Genomic DNA, 15,632 nt, shown 5'->3' on the forward strand with positions numbered 1-15,632 from the left:
ATTTTTTACATCATTGTGTCAAGAGATATAGTACTAAAACACTTGAGTGTCTCTCTTGATCCTAGATCCTGGCAGAGTTGTGCAGACTCAGGACAACTGAGCTTTGGAGGAATACGCAGATTTAAAGAGGAGTCTGTAATTTGCTTTCTAATGATCATGATCTTTTCCTCAAAGAAGTTCATTAATTTATTACTGCTGAAGTGAAAGCCATCCTCACTTGAGGAATGCTGCTTTTTAGTTAGCTTAGTGACAGTATCAAAAATACATTTTGGATTGTTCTTATTTTCCTCAATTAAGTTGGAGAAATAGGATCATCGAGCAGCAGTGAGGGCTCTTTGATACTGCACGGTACTGTCTTTCCAAGCTAGTCGGAAGACTTCCAGTGTGGCGCCATTTCCGTTCCAGTTTTCTGGAAGCTTGCTTCAGAGCTCGGGTATTTTCTGTATTCCAGGGAGCTTGTTTCTTATGACAAATGTTTTTAGTTTTTAGGGGTGCAACTGCATCTAGGGTATTGCGCAATGTTAAATTGAGTTCCTCCATTAGGTGGTTAAACCTGTTAAGGCTGGGGGGTGCTGTTGTCACTATTTATGGAAATCGTGTAATTTTTGAAACAGCTTCCTACAAACTTCTTGATCGTACAATATGCATATTATTATTATTATTATTGGATAGAAAACAGTCTATAGTTTCTATAGCCGTTGAAATTTTGTCTCTAAGTGGAACAGAACTCATTCTACAGCAATTTCCCTGACATGGAGTCAGATTTCACACATTTTGGCCCCTGTTCTGGAGTCAGTTTTAAGGCCACTGTTATTCCTATGAGTATACGGACACTGCTTACGTCTTCCCCTGGATGCCTTTACGTGATGACGCTTTGAATGGTATCGATTGCCCAATCACAGCCACTATAAATGAAATAATCCTGTAGGTAGGAACTCTTTTCTAGGTGCGTCATGCGCGCGGAGGATACCGACCTACTGTTTTTCCAAGCATTAGTGTAGCCAGTTATATTTCTCCGGTCATATTTTTACTCGTTATAGGAGTTAAAAACATCATAAGGTAGTTAATTTAAAGCGTTTTATAGCAATTTATATCCGTTTAGTGCGATTTTGGGACATTTATTTCTGAGCCACTGTGAATCTCTGGGCACCGTTCCAGTTCATGCCGAACGCAATGTGCATTTCTGCATGGCAAGAGGACAGCTTTCGACCAAAAGACGATTAGACCCAAGAAAGGATTCTTTGACCAAGATTCTGATGGAAGAACAGCTCAAAGTAGGAACAATTTATTATGATAAATCGTGTTTCTGTCGAAAAATGTTAGTGGCTTAGGACGCCATTTTTTTTTTACTTAACTTCGCTTGGCGCAAACTGTATTGAAAAGTAAGGATAATTTAAAAAATGTAATTCCGCGATTGTATTAAGAATTAAGTTGTCTATCAATCGCTGTCCACCCTATATTTTTTAGTCACGTTTATGAGTATTTATGTATACGACTAGATCACTGTCTAATATGGCGCACGACATTTTCTGACCAGCTGGGCTACTTTTCTCATTGTCTAACCACGATTTTGGTGGCTAAATATGCACATTTTCGAACAAACTGTATATGTATGTTGTAATGTGATGTTACAGGGGTGTCATCTGAAGAATTCTGAGAAGGTTAGTGAAAAAATTAATATATTTTGGCGACGTTTACGTTATCGCTCTCTTTGGCTAGAATCAATGCTGGGGTAATGTTTGCACATGTGCTATGCTAATATAACGATTTATTGTGTTTTCGCTGTAAGACACTTAGAAAATCTGAAATATTGTCTGTATTCACAGGATCTGTGTCTTTCGATTAGTGTATGCTGTGTATTTTTACGAAATGTTTGATGATTAGTAGTTAGGTAAACATGTTGCTCATTGTAATTATTCTAGTCCATTTGTGACGGTGGGTGCAATTGTAAACTATGACATCTACCTGAAATATGCACATTTTTCTAACAACCTATCCTATACCATAAATATGTTATCAGACTGTCATCTGAGGAGGTTTTTTCTTGGTTGGTGGCTATCAATATCTTAGTTTAGCCGAATTGGTGATAGCTACTGGTGTTGGTGGACAAAGAAAAAAATGTGGATTATGCTAATGTGTTTAGCTAATAGATTTACATCTTTACATATTGTGTCTTCCCTGTAAAACATTTTAAAAATCGGACATGTTGGCTGGATTCACAAGATCTGTGTCTTTCATTAGCTGTATTGGACTTTAATGTGTGAAAGTTAAATATTTAAAAAAAAAAATAGAATTTCGCGGCTCTGCCTTTTCAGTGGGGGTGGGGGGGGTGTGCCGCTAGCGGCACCCCGGGGCTAGACAGGTTAACTGATTTGTCCTCTGACGTACTTGGGTTGGCAGAGGGAGTCTGGAAGGGCATCAAGGAATCTTTGTGTTGTCTGAGAATTTATAGCACGACTTTTGATGCTCCTTGTTTGGGGTCTGAGCAGATTATTTGTTGCGATTGCAAACGTAATAAAATGGTGGTCCGATAGTCCAGGATTATGAGGAAAAACATTAAGATCCACAACATTTATTCCATGGGACAAAACTAGGTCCAGAGTATGACTGTGACAGTGAGTAGGTCCAGAGACATGTTGGACAAAATCCACTGAGTCGATGATGGACTTTTCCATGTGAATATTAAAATCACCAAAAATTAGAATATTATCTGCTATAGGATAGGAATTCAGGGAACTCAGTGAGGAACGCTGTATATGGCCCAGGAGGCCTGTAAACAGTAGCTATAAAAAGTGCATAGATTTCATGACTAGAAGCTCAAAAGACGAAAACGTCACTTTTTTTTTTTTGTCAATTGAAATTTGCTATCGTAAATGTTAACACCTCCGCCTTTGCGGGATGCACGGGGGATATGGTCACTAGTGTAACCAGGAGGTGAGGCCTCATTTAACACAGTAAATTTATCACGCTTAAGCCATGTTTCAGTCAGGCCAATCACATCAAGATTATGATCAGTGATTAGTTCATTGACTAAAACTGCCTTTGAAGTGAGGAATCTAACATTAAGTAGCCCTATTTTGGGATGTGAGGTATCACGATCTCTTTCAATAATGGCAGGAATGGAGGAGGTCTTTATCCTAGTGAGATTGCTAAGATGAACACCGCCATGTTTAGTTTTGCCCAACCTAGGTCGAGGCACAGACACGGTCTCAATGGGGATAGCTGAGCTGACTACACTGTCTGCTAGTGGCAGACTCCACTAAGCTGGCAGGCTGGCTAACAGCCTGCTGCCTGGCCTGCACCCTACGTTTAGGTCAGTTGTATGCTGCTGCTCTGTGATCTATTAACAGCAAGGGTTCCATTAAATAGGCATCATATTTTTGACTGATGCATTTGGCAATATTCAATTCGTACACAAAACATATAAACAAAGTATTCATTGTGAAAGTGAATACATGCAGGCCATTCATATATAGCTTATGCGCAGCACTTTGTTGAAGTTATTGTTTTCTTGCTGAAACTGCAAGCAACACCTGTCAAACTCAGACAATTCTCTCAAAACACATGGATGTCGATTTGCACCGACTAGTATTACCAGTATGTTATTCTGGTTGAAATTGTTACTCTCGTGCCATGTAACAATTGCTCACATGGCAGATTCAGATGGGGCTAAAATTACACATGGTGTTTTGTGCTTGTGTACATAATTACATTACCCGACCACCCCCAGTAAAACTCGTCCTGTCTGAATAGGACTTAAGAGTAGTACTGTTGACCACTCACTGATGAAGGGGCGTAGACTTCGTCCACTGAACTTCGACTTGCCTCAAGAAAAAATGTGTGCGCGAACAGCTGGGAAAAGAGTGAGATGTAGGAAAACGCTACAGACATAACCAGGAATAATACACTAGGGTTGTTAGAGGACTAGGGGTCGATCAGAAGACTGGTTTATTTGATCGAGGACCATGATGGCAGATTTTAGCTGATAAGATGAGAGGGGAAGGAGCACATTTACTTTGGTTGAAGAGCGAGAAGCAGGGGAACGTACAGTAGAGGACTAAAGGGGAGGGAGACCCAGGCCTCGGGACAGAGGCCTGCCAGTGGGTTGTCATTTGACCATGGTGCTGATCCACTGTGTACATTTCCAGTGCGTATGGACCAGACCAGACCTAGATCAGGAGGGAAGAGGACATCTCTGGGTAAATACATTTGAATTCAATCACTATTTGACACCATCCCTTTTGATTTAAACAAAACATTCCATACATGTTTGCCCGTGGAAGAAGTTGTCAGAAAGTCAATTTTTGGACCATGGGCAAATTGTCAAGCAAAGAGGCACTGAGTTTGAAGGTAGGCCTTGAAATACATCCACAGGTACACCTCCAATTCACTCAAATGATGTTAATTAGCCTATCGGAAGCTTCTAAAGCCATGACATCATTTTCTGGAATTTTCCTAGCTGTTTAAAGGCACAGTCAACTCAGTGTATGTAAACTTCTGACCCACTGGAATTGTGATACAGTGAAATCTGTCTGTAAAACAATTGTTGGGAAAATTACTTGTCATGCACAAAGTAGATGTCCTAATCGACTTGCCAAAACTATAGTTTGTTAACAAGACATTTGTGGAGTGGTTGAAAAACGAGTATTAATGACTCCAACCTCAGTGTATGTAAACTTCCGACTTCAAGTGTGTGTGTATGTATATTTATTGTTATTATTTTTTTTTCAGTAAGGAAGACATGGATGTCTCATGGTATGGTGGGGTATGCAAAATGGGTCAACTTTGAACACCTTTATCTCTTGAATGTTTTGGCATTCAGGTCAAAAAATGTGCCCTCAAAGTATTCACACCCCTTGACTTTTTCCACATTTTGTTGCTGCAGCCCGAATTTAAAATGGATTCAATTGAGATTTGCGGTCATTGGCCAGCACACACAACCCCATAATGTCAAAGTGGAATTGTGTTTTTAGTAATGTTTTACAAATTAATAAAAAATGGAAAGCTGAAATGTCTTGTGTCAAGTGTTCAACCCCATTGTTATGGCAAACCTGAATAAGTTCAGGATTAAAAATTTGCTTAACTTCTTCTGGCTGCAAGCCCGAGGCCGGCCACAATATGACAACAGCCACTTCAAGTGCAGGGCGCGAAATTCAAAATATATTTTTTTGAAATATTTAACTTTCACACATTAACAAGTCCAATACAGCAAATGAAAGGTACACATCTTGTGAATCCAGCCAACATGTCCGATTTTTAAAATGTTTTACAGCGAAAACAGCACGTATATTTATGTTAGCTCACCACCAAATACAAAAAAGGAAAGACATTTTTCACAGCACAGGTAGCATGCACAAAGCCAACCTAACTAACCAAGAACTAACCAAACTAACCAACTAACAACTTCATCAGATGACAGTCTTATAACATGTTATTCAATAAATATGTTTTGTTCGAAAAATGTGCATATTTCAGGTATAAATCATAGTTTACATTGCAGCTACAATCAGAAATTGCACCGAAAGCAGCCAGAATAATTACAGACACCAACGTCAAATACCTAAATACTCATCATAAAACATTTCTGAAAAATACATAGTGTACAGCAAATGAACGACAGGCATCTTGTGATTCCAGCCAATATTTCCGATTTCTTAAGTGTTTTACAGCGAAAACACAATATAGCATTATATTAGCTTACCACAATAGCCAGAAACACAAGACATTTCCCAGTAGCAAAAGTTAGCGATCGTAACAAACCAGCAGAAGATATATAATTTGTGACTAACCTTGATAAGCTTCATCAGATGACAGTCCTATAACATCAGGTTATACATACACTTATGTTTTGTTTGAAAATGTGCATATTTAGAGCTGAAATAAGTGGTTATACATTGTGCTAACGTAGCATCTTTTTCCCACAACGTCCGGATATTTTTCTGACACACATATTCTGACCAAATAGCTATTCATAAACATAACTAAAAAATACATGTTGTATAGGAAATTATAGATACACTAGTTCTTAATGCAATCGCCGTGTTAGAATTCTAAAAAATAACTTCATTACGACATCCAGCTTAGGTATTTAGATGCACTATGATGCACTATTGTAAAGTGGCTGTTCCACTGGATGTCATAAGGTGAATGCACCAATTTGTAAGTCGCTCTGGATAAGAGCGTCTGCTAAATGACTTAAATGTAAAGGTATAGCGAGAGAGTACCCAAAAGCTGGGCGCAAACGACTAGCACAACATGTTCGACAGATATATGAAATAGCATCATAAAATGGGTCCTACTTTTGCTGATCTTTCATCAGAATGTTGTACAAGGGGTCTTTTGTCGGGAACAATCGTTTGGATTTAGAACGGCCTTTTTCCCTCTCGATTTAGCAAGCGGCACGAATCTCACCATGTCAACAAACGGAAGAGAACGTAACACGGCAAAACTCCCGAAAAAATTTCAAGAATCTGATTAAACTATATTGAAAAAACATACTTTACGATGATATTGTCACATGTATCAAATAAAATCAAAGCCGGAGATATTAGTCGTCCATAACGACAGCTTATCAGAAGGCAAATCCAGGTCCCTTGACGCGCTCTCCAGAAAACAGGAAACTGGTGACACGTCATACAAAGAGCATTTATACGAGCCCAGATCAAGTTATTCACTCCATTTCTTCTCTCACTCATTGTCGACATCTAGTGGAAGACGTATGAAGTGCATCTAAACGAATAAATATCAAGGACTTTAATAGGCAGCCCCTAGAAGAGAGCATCGATTTCAGATTTTCCACTTCCTGTCAGGAAGTTTGCTGCAAAAGGAGTTCTGTTTTACTCACAGGTATAATTCAAACGGTTTTAGAAACTAGAGAGTGTTTTCTATCCAATATTAATAATAATATGCATATTGTACGAGCAAGAATTGAGTACGAGGCCGTTTGAAATGGGCACCTTTTATCCGGCTACTCAATACTGCCCCTGCAGCCCAAACAGGTTAAGAAGTTACATAAGTTGCATGGACTCACTCTGTGTTTAGTGTTTTAAAATTATTTTTGAATTACTTCCTCGTCTCTTTACCCCAAACATACAATTATTTTTAAGGTCCCTTAGTCGAATAGTGAATTTCAAACATAGATTCAACCACAAAGACCATGGAGGTTTTCCAATGCCTCGCAAAGATCATCACCTATTTGTAGATAGGTTAAAAAAAAGAAAGAAAAAGAAGCAGACATTGAATATCCCTTTGAGCATGGAGAAGTTACCAATTACACTTTGGATGGTGTATCAATACACCCAGACACCATGAAGAAAGGAAGAAAGACTAACTTATTTGCCGGAGAGGCCAATGGTGACTTTAAAACGGTTACGGAGTTTAATGGCTGTGATAGGAGAAAACTGAGGATGTATCAACAGCATTGTAGTTACTCCACAACACTAACCGAATTGACAGTGAAAAGGAGTCCTAACAGAATAAAAATATTCCACAACATGCATCCTGTTTGCAAGAAGGCACTAAAGTAATACTGCAAAAAAAATGGATAAGTCATTTACTTTTTGTCCTGAATACAAAGTTAGGTTTGGGGAAAATCCAATACAACACATTACTGAGTACCGTTCCATTTTTTCAAGCATGGTGGTGGCTGCATCATGTTATGGGTATGCTTGTAATCTTTAAGAACTGGGGAGTTTTTCAGTATAAAACCGAAACGGAATTGAGCTAAGCACAGGCAAAGTCCTAGAGGAAAATCTGGTTCAGTCTGCTTTCCACCAGCCACTGGAAGATCAATTCACCTTTCAACAGAACAATAACCTAAAACACAAGGCCAAATCTAATTGGGAGTTTCTTACCAAGAAGATCGTGAATGTTCCTGAGTGGCCGAGTTACAGTTTTGACTTAAACCCGCTTGAAAAATCTATGGCTAGACATGAAAATGGTTGTCTGGGGCCTCCCGGGTGGCGCAGTGGTCTAAGGCACTGCATCGCTGTGCTAACTGGGTTCAAGCCCAGGCTCTGTCGCTGCCGGCTGCGACCCGGGAGGTCCATGGGGTGACGCACAATTGGCCTAGCGTCGTCCGGGTTAGGGAGGGTTTGGCCGGTAGGGATATCCTTGTCTCATCGTGCACTAGCGACTCCTGTGGTGGGCCGGGCGCAGTGCACGCTGACCAGGTCGCTAGGTGTACGGTGTTTCCTCCGACACATTGGTGCGGCTGGCTTCCGGGTTGGATGCGCGCTGTGTTAAGAAGCAGTGCGGCTTGGTTGTGTTTCGAAGGACGCATGGCTCTCGACCTTCGTCTCTCCCGAGCCAGTACGGGAGTTATAGAAATGAGACAAGACAGTAACTACTAACAATTGGGTACCACGACATTGGGGAGAAAAAGGGGTGTAAGAAAAAAAGAAAATGGTTGTCTAGCTATGATCATCAACCATTTTGACAGCTTGATTTTTGAAAATAGTAATTGGCAAATATTGTACAATCCAGGTGTGCTCAGCTCTTAGAGACTTACCCAGAAAGGGTCACAGCTGTAATCACTGCTAAAGGTGATTCTAACATGTATTGACTCAGGAGTGTGGATACTTATGTAGAAGAGATTTCTGTATTTCATTTTCAATAAATTAGTAAAAATGTCAGCATGTTTTCACTTTGTCATTATGGTGTATTGTGTGTAGTAGATGGGTGAGAGAAATCTATTTAATCCATGTTGAATTCAGGCTGTAACACAACTAAATGTAGAATAAGTCAAGGGGTATGAACACTTTCTGAAGGCACTGTATGTATGAAAGGTTTTGTTCAAATTTTAAAGGGGTACTGTCAAAGTGATTGAATTCAAATAGATTTACCTCTCTCTTTGAAAAAAAAACAATACTAATGTCAAACTAGCCTAAAACAGAACACATTACAGTAGTAAGCTTTCTGGTCAGTTACAGCCTAAACATTGCTCTATTTTTTAAATGACCAGTAACCTAAATAGGAATAAATGTGCACTCCGCTATCGCTCCTACTTGTGTGTACACATACAATTTGATAAGACCTTTTTATTTCTTGAGATTATGTGATATGGGGAATAGAATGTGCACATATATATATTCCATATTACAGAGTCCAAAGACATTAGTAATAACTTTCCACATTAATGACACGTCAACTAAATGGCATGCTCCGTTTTTGATTCAGACCTTCCTTCCTGCAGATGTTTGTTAGAAGCAAACATTGTGGGGCATCTCATTGACCTTTCACCTTTGCTCTCACCTTCAGGGTACGTTAGATGAACAGGGCAGAGAGGCACTATTAGGGGGTGAAGAGACGCCCCCTCCTTCAGCTACCAGTACCCCTTCTCTCACACCAACATGTCCCCCAGAGTCTCCCACTTCACCGACGAAAATAGGTTCCACAGAAACGTCCACGTCCTTCATCCCCAGGCAAAGGGCGAGCCGATCGAGGCCTCGGCCAATCTCTGACTACGCTCAGCTGGTAGCCAGGAAGTACGCCATCCCCGAGGAGGAGACGGAGCTACATCCTAAGGAGAGGACTACAAATGGAACTCCCTGTCAAGACTGCAAAAGCAATGGAGGCTCGCAGGACAGTGACAGCACAGAGAACTACAATATGAATGGAGATCTCCAGTGCCGGAGGAGACGGCCAATGTCTGTTATTGGAGGAGCTGAGGAGAGAGAGGACCGTCTGCCTTCTGTAAGAACCTCATCTCTAAACAATGGCTAGATATATACTGAACAGAAATATAAACGCAACATGTAAAGTGTTGGTCCCATGTTTCATGATCTGAAATAAAAGATCCCAGAAATGTTCCATATGAACAAAAAGCTTATCTCTCTCATTTTGTGCACAGATTTTTTTACATCCCTGTTAGTGAGCATTTCTCCTTTGCCAAGGTAACCCATCCACCTGACAGGTGTGGCATATCAAGAATTTGATTAAACCGCACGATCATTACACAGGTGCACCTTGTGCTGGGGGCAATAAAAGGCCCCTCTAACGTGCAGTTTTGTCACACAACACCATGCCACAGATGTCTCAAGTTTTGTGGGAGTGTGCAATTTGCATGCTGACTGCAGGAATGTCCAACAGAGTTGTTGCCAGAATTGAATGTTAATTTCTCTACCATAAGCCACCTCCAATGTCATTTTAGAGAATTTGTCAGTACATCCAACTGGCCTCACAACCGCAGACCACGTGTAACCACGCCAGCCCAGGACATTAACATTTTCACCTGCGGGATCGTCTGAGACCAGCCACCTGGACAGCTGATGAAACTGTGGGTTTGTACAACTGAAGAAACTGTCAGAAACGTCTCAGGGAAGCTCATCTGGCTGCTTGTCGTCTTCACCAGGGTCTTGACTTGACTGCAGTTCGGCGTGGTAACTGACTTTAGTGGAAAAATGCTCACCTTCGATGGCCACTGGCTTGTTGGATAAGTGTTCTCTTCACGGGCAAATGGCAGGCAGCATGCGTATATGGCGTTGTGTGGGCGAGCGATTTGCTGATGTCAACGTTGGGAACAGAGTCCCCCATGGTGGTGGTAAGGTTATGGTATGGGCAGGCATAAGTTACAGACAACAAACACATTTAGCATTTTACCGATGGCATTGTGAATGCACAGCTATACGGTGACGGGATTCTGAGGCCCGTTGTTGTGCCATTCATCTGCCACCATCACCTCATGTTTCAGCGTGATGATGCACAGCCCCATGTCGCAAGAATCTGTAAACAATTCCTTGAAGCTGAACATGTCCCAGTTCTTCAATGCATGCATACTCACCAGACATATCCCCCATTGAGCATGTTTGGGATTCTCTGGATCGACATGTATGACAGTGTGTTCCAGTTCCCTCCAATATCAAGCAACTTCACACAGCCATGGACGAGGAGTGGGACAGCATTCCACAGGCCACAATCAACAGTCTGATCAACTCTATGCGATGTGTCGCGCTGCATGAGGCAAATGGTGATCACACCAAATACTGACTGGTTTTAGGATCCATGCCCCTACCTTTTTGTGTATCTGTGACCAACAGATACAGTACCAGTCAAAAGTTTGGATACACCTACTCATTCAAGGGTTTTTATTTATTTTTACTATTTTATACATTGTATAATAATAGTGAAGACATCAAAACTATGAAATAACACATGAAATCATGTAGTAACCAAAAAAGTGTTAAACAAATCAAGATATGTTTTAGGTTCTTCAAAGTAGCTACTCTTTGCCTTTGATAGCTTTGCGCACACTTGGCATTCTCTTAACCAGCTTCATGAGGAATGTTTTTCCAACAGTCTTGAAGGAGTTCCCACATATGTGTATCACTGCAGAATGCTGTGGTAGGCATGCTGGTTGTGTGCCTTGAATTCTAAATAAATCACAGACAGTGTCACCAGCAAAGCACACAATCACACCTCTTCCTCCATGCTTCACGGTGGGAACCACACATGCAGAGATCATCCGTTCACCTACTCGGTCTCACAAAGACACGGCGGTTGGAACCAAAAATCTCATTCTGACTCATCATACCAAAGGACAGATTTCCACAGGTCTAAGGTCCATTGCTTGTGTTTCTTGGCCCAAACAAGTCTCTTCTTCTTATTGGTGTCCTTTAGTAGTGGTTTCTTTGCAGCAATTCAACCATGAAGGCCTGATTCACGTAGTCTCCTCTGAACAGTTGATTTTGAGATGTGTCTGTTACTTAAACTCTGAAGCATTTGCAGCCCAAATAATCTGAGGTGTAGTTTACTAATGAACTTATCCTCTGCAGCAGAGGTAACTCTGGGCATTCCTTTCCTGTGGTGGTCCTCATGAGAGCCAGTTTCATCATAGCACTTGATGGTTTCTGCGACTGCACTTGAAGAAACTTTTAAAGTTCTTGAAATGTTCTGTGTTGACTGACCTTCGTGTCTAAAGTAATGATGGACTGGCGTTCCTGCCAAATAGGGCTATCTTCTGTATACCACCCCTACCTTGTCACAACACAACTGATTGGCTCATTAAGAAGGAAAGAAATTTGACAAAATTAAACTTTTAACCTGGCACACATTTTAATTTAAATACATTCCAGGTGACTTACTCATGAAGCTGGTTGAGAGAATCCCAAGAGTGTGCAAAGCTGTCATCAAGGCAAAGGTTGGCTACTTTGAAGAATCTCAAATATAAAATATATTTTGACTTGGTTAATAGTTTTTTGGTTTCTACATGGTTCCATATGTGTTATTTCATAGTTTTGACGTCTTCACTATTATTCTACAATGTAAAAAATGAAGAAAAACCCTGGAATGAGTAGGGTGTCCACACTTTTGACTGGTACTGTACAAATCTGTATTTCCAGTCATGTGAAATCCATAGATTAGGGCCTAATGAATTTACTGATTTCCTTATGAACTGTAACTCAGTGAAATCATTTATACCACCTGTATTCCAGAGGAAATGCCCAGTATGTAAAATAATGCCCTGTTTGTGATTTGTCCCCAAAGGCCCTAACACTGTCCTCTCCATGTCCCTCTAGCCTCTGTCGCGCCCCCCTGTCCCGTCCCACCAGGTGCCCCCCTACAAAGCGGTGTCGGCCAGGTTCCGCCCCTCCACCTTCTCCCAGAGCACCCCCATCGGACTGGACCGCCTCGGGCGACGCAAACTACACAGAGTCCTCAGTGTTGAGGGTGTGTGTGTGTGTGAAAGAGAAGAATGAAGATGGAGAGAGCTTGTCTGTGAGAATGAGGCAGAGTGGGATTGAGTGGTGAGGGTCTGTGAGAATGAGGTAGAGTGGGGTTGAGTGGTGAGGGTGGGGTTGAGTGGTGAGGGTGGGGTTGAGTGGTGAGGGTGGGGTTGAGTGGTGAGAGTGGGGTTGAGTGGTGAGGGTCTGTGAGAGTGGGGTTGAGTGGTGAGGGTCTGTGAGAGTGGGGTTGAGTGGTGAGGGTCTGTGAGAGTGGGGTTGAGTGGTGAGGGTCTGTGAGAGTGGGGTTGAGTGGTGAGGGTCTGTGAGAATGAGGCAGAGTGGGGTTGAGTGGTGATGGTCTGTGAGAATGAGGCAGTGGGGTTGAGTGGTGAGGGTCTGTGAGAGTGGGGTTGAGTGGTGAGGGTCTGTGAGAGTGGGGTTGAGTGGTGAGGGTCTGTGAGAATGAGGCAGAGTGGGGTTGAGTGGTGAGGGTGTGTGAGAATGAGGCAGTGGGTCTAGTGTCTGTAAATTAACAGCAAAGCAGAAGAGCTCTTTGAAAGTATAATGTAAAAGTATGTTTCCCCTCGTTCGGTGTGTGAGCATGTATAATGTTTGACTGTCTTCTCCTCCCCAAAGCAGACGCCGGTTCAGAGCGTTCTGCAGCGGTGGATGGTGACAGTGTGAGTGAGGAGGAGGGGAGCTTCGATGAGCTCAGTGACGTCACAACGTACTTGCAGCCTGGGGTGGAGCTGTCTGCTCTCAGCCAGGTGAGCTGCCTACCTGGGTGTTTACCTGCAGAGTGTGTTCTGTTACCGTTCCTGGCAACAGACGTAACGTCTCTCCAAGTCAACATGCCGTTTCTGCCAAGTCGTCTCTGATGTGTCTATTTCTATGTGATTGTGTGTGATCTGTTTTGGTCAAATTTTGGACACGGCTCTGGTGTCCAAGTCCAAGCATAATCTGTGTGTCGGACATGAGTGTGCTGTGCATGTAATTCTGTATTTATCTGTGCGTGTCTGTCATTACATAAAACTCTGACTCTGTAACTCTGAGTACAGAGAAACATCAGGGGAATAATGTGACTTCTCATTTCTTTAACTGGAAAACCTTCAGCCATCAGACAGTCTGATGTATGTAATAGTTTTTTTTTTTATCTCTCTGTGTGTGTGTGTGTGTGTGTGTGTGTGTGTGTGTGTGTGTGTCAGTGGATAAGCCAGGGTCAAGTGGTGTATGCGGAGGCCCTGTGGGACCATGTGACGATGGAGGAGCAGGAGCTGGCGTTCAAGGCGGGGGATGTGATCCGGGTGCTGGAGGCCCCTCACAAGGACTGGTGGTGGGGCATGGGGGCAGACAGGGAGGCCTGGTTCCCCTCTAGCTTCGTCAGGGTAAAACTACTTTAATCACTTTTCCATCCACAGTTTTTATGTGAGTAAAGTCATACCGTATAAATAAATAAAAACATCGCAACAGCTGTGATGGAAACAGGAAGATTCGGTACAATTTTATAAATGCCGACAGATCATTTGTTAGTTCGACATGGTGGGATCATTTTGTGTCGGTAAAATGTATTATGCAAGAAATTTCCAAAGACCAGAGTAGCACATTTGCTATTTAACTCAACAGTTTTTGTGACAAAACTATCGGTAGAGTTGAAGATGCGATGCAAACACATTGAACTTTAGAATTTTATTCGGTACATGAAAAATACATTTTGTGGGCACTATGTCATCACGCGCTGATTTTTATCCGCAAGAAGTCAGTCTGGTGCACTAACTCTTAATTTTCAATTTCAATCAGTCAATTATTCACCATTTCTTCATGTTTTATTGATATTTTTACACAACACCAAGATATAGATCAGGCCATAAAGCTAAAAAAAAAATGTTTAAAAGAGCCACAAACTAAACAACTGTCTGTACAAGACATGATGGTTAGGTTGTTGAAATATAAGAAGTGTCCATGTTTTGTCTAAGTGGACATTGACCTCCCTGTGTAATTGATGTTTACTGTAGACCCTCCCAGCCAAAGGATCTGAAACTGGCTTAGCGCCAACCACGCCCCTTAGTAGTGTGTGTTCAAGGGCTGAGGGGTTCAGATGTTTCAGTGGTTTCCCTGGCGACTTGTGTTGATTGACAGTTGCGTCTTACTAAGGCAAGCTATGGTAACCATGGCGAGGCCAGTTCATTGACAGGTGGGTGACCGCTTGGTAATTTCCCCTATTGGTGATTGTTGTTGACAGACAGGGGCTTGTTAACCATACATGGTGTTTCCAATGTTACCATAGGGATGTAGGTTGGGTTAAGTTTCATTTCCAGGTGCTAGTTAACTAGGTGGACTGTGTGACTCTGTGGTTGCCCTAGTAATGTGGGGGAGTGTGTTTGATTGACAGGTTCGTGTGAACCAGGAGGAGGAGTCAGGAGCAGAAAGTGTAGAGAGTTGTGCTCTGGACCAAGAGGACGAACACACTGACACCCGGGACACTCACACACACAGCGCCGAGCACCGTGAGCAGATGAGGACTAACGTGGTCAAAGAGATCATGAATACTGAACGCATCTACATCAAACATCTCCGGGACATCTGTGAGGTGGGTGGAGGCTCGACCACAACCACCAACATTAACCAACCCTTACCAATCTCTTTCCACCATCATCACTGATATTCCAACTAGGGCTCTGGATTGCCACCAGCTTTTCTGCCCATTGGCTCCCCCTGCTGGTCAAACCTTAGCATTGAACACAACCTCTGTCAGTGTTTTTTACTGCATAGAAAAGTCTTGGGTGTGCCACCTGTTTTTTCAGCGCCTATGTCCAAATACATACATTTTAATTAGTGTTATTTATTTTTATTTAAATTATTTTCAGGTTAGACATTTTTTTCCAGTGTTAACTTAAAGCACTAAAACCAGATATAAAGTATGTTGAAAAGATAACATACTAGTGTATTTTGTGATAAGATCATCTTTGAGAA

The 15,632-nt window shown here is 41.9% G+C and overlaps 1 protein-coding gene across 5 annotated transcripts in view; it reads left to right on the forward strand.

The window, feature by feature from the left end:
• Positions 1-15,632, forward strand: part of spata13 (spermatogenesis associated 13) — a 48,514-nt gene that overhangs the window by 26,756 nt on the left and 6,126 nt on the right. For 2 of the 5 annotated variants that reach the window (XM_055881916.1, XM_055881919.1), the window contains exons 3-8: positions 4,149-4,199; positions 9,259-9,693; positions 12,516-12,666; positions 13,299-13,429; positions 13,868-14,047; positions 15,052-15,249. In XM_055881916.1, the coding sequence (XP_055737891.1) occupies positions 4,149-4,199; positions 9,259-9,693; positions 12,516-12,666; positions 13,299-13,429; positions 13,868-14,047; positions 15,052-15,249 (1,146 nt within the window). The remainder of the gene's footprint in view (positions 1-4,148; positions 4,200-9,258; positions 9,694-12,515; positions 12,667-13,298; positions 13,430-13,867; positions 14,048-15,051; positions 15,250-15,632) is intronic. The other 3 variants (XM_055881917.1, XM_055881918.1, XM_055881920.1) reach the window with 3 other exon arrangements.

Source organism: Salvelinus fontinalis, chromosome 25 (assembly GCF_029448725.1).
Source record: "Salvelinus fontinalis isolate EN_2023a chromosome 25, ASM2944872v1, whole genome shotgun sequence".
Taxonomy (NCBI): Eukaryota; Metazoa; Chordata; class Actinopteri; order Salmoniformes; family Salmonidae; genus Salvelinus; species Salvelinus fontinalis.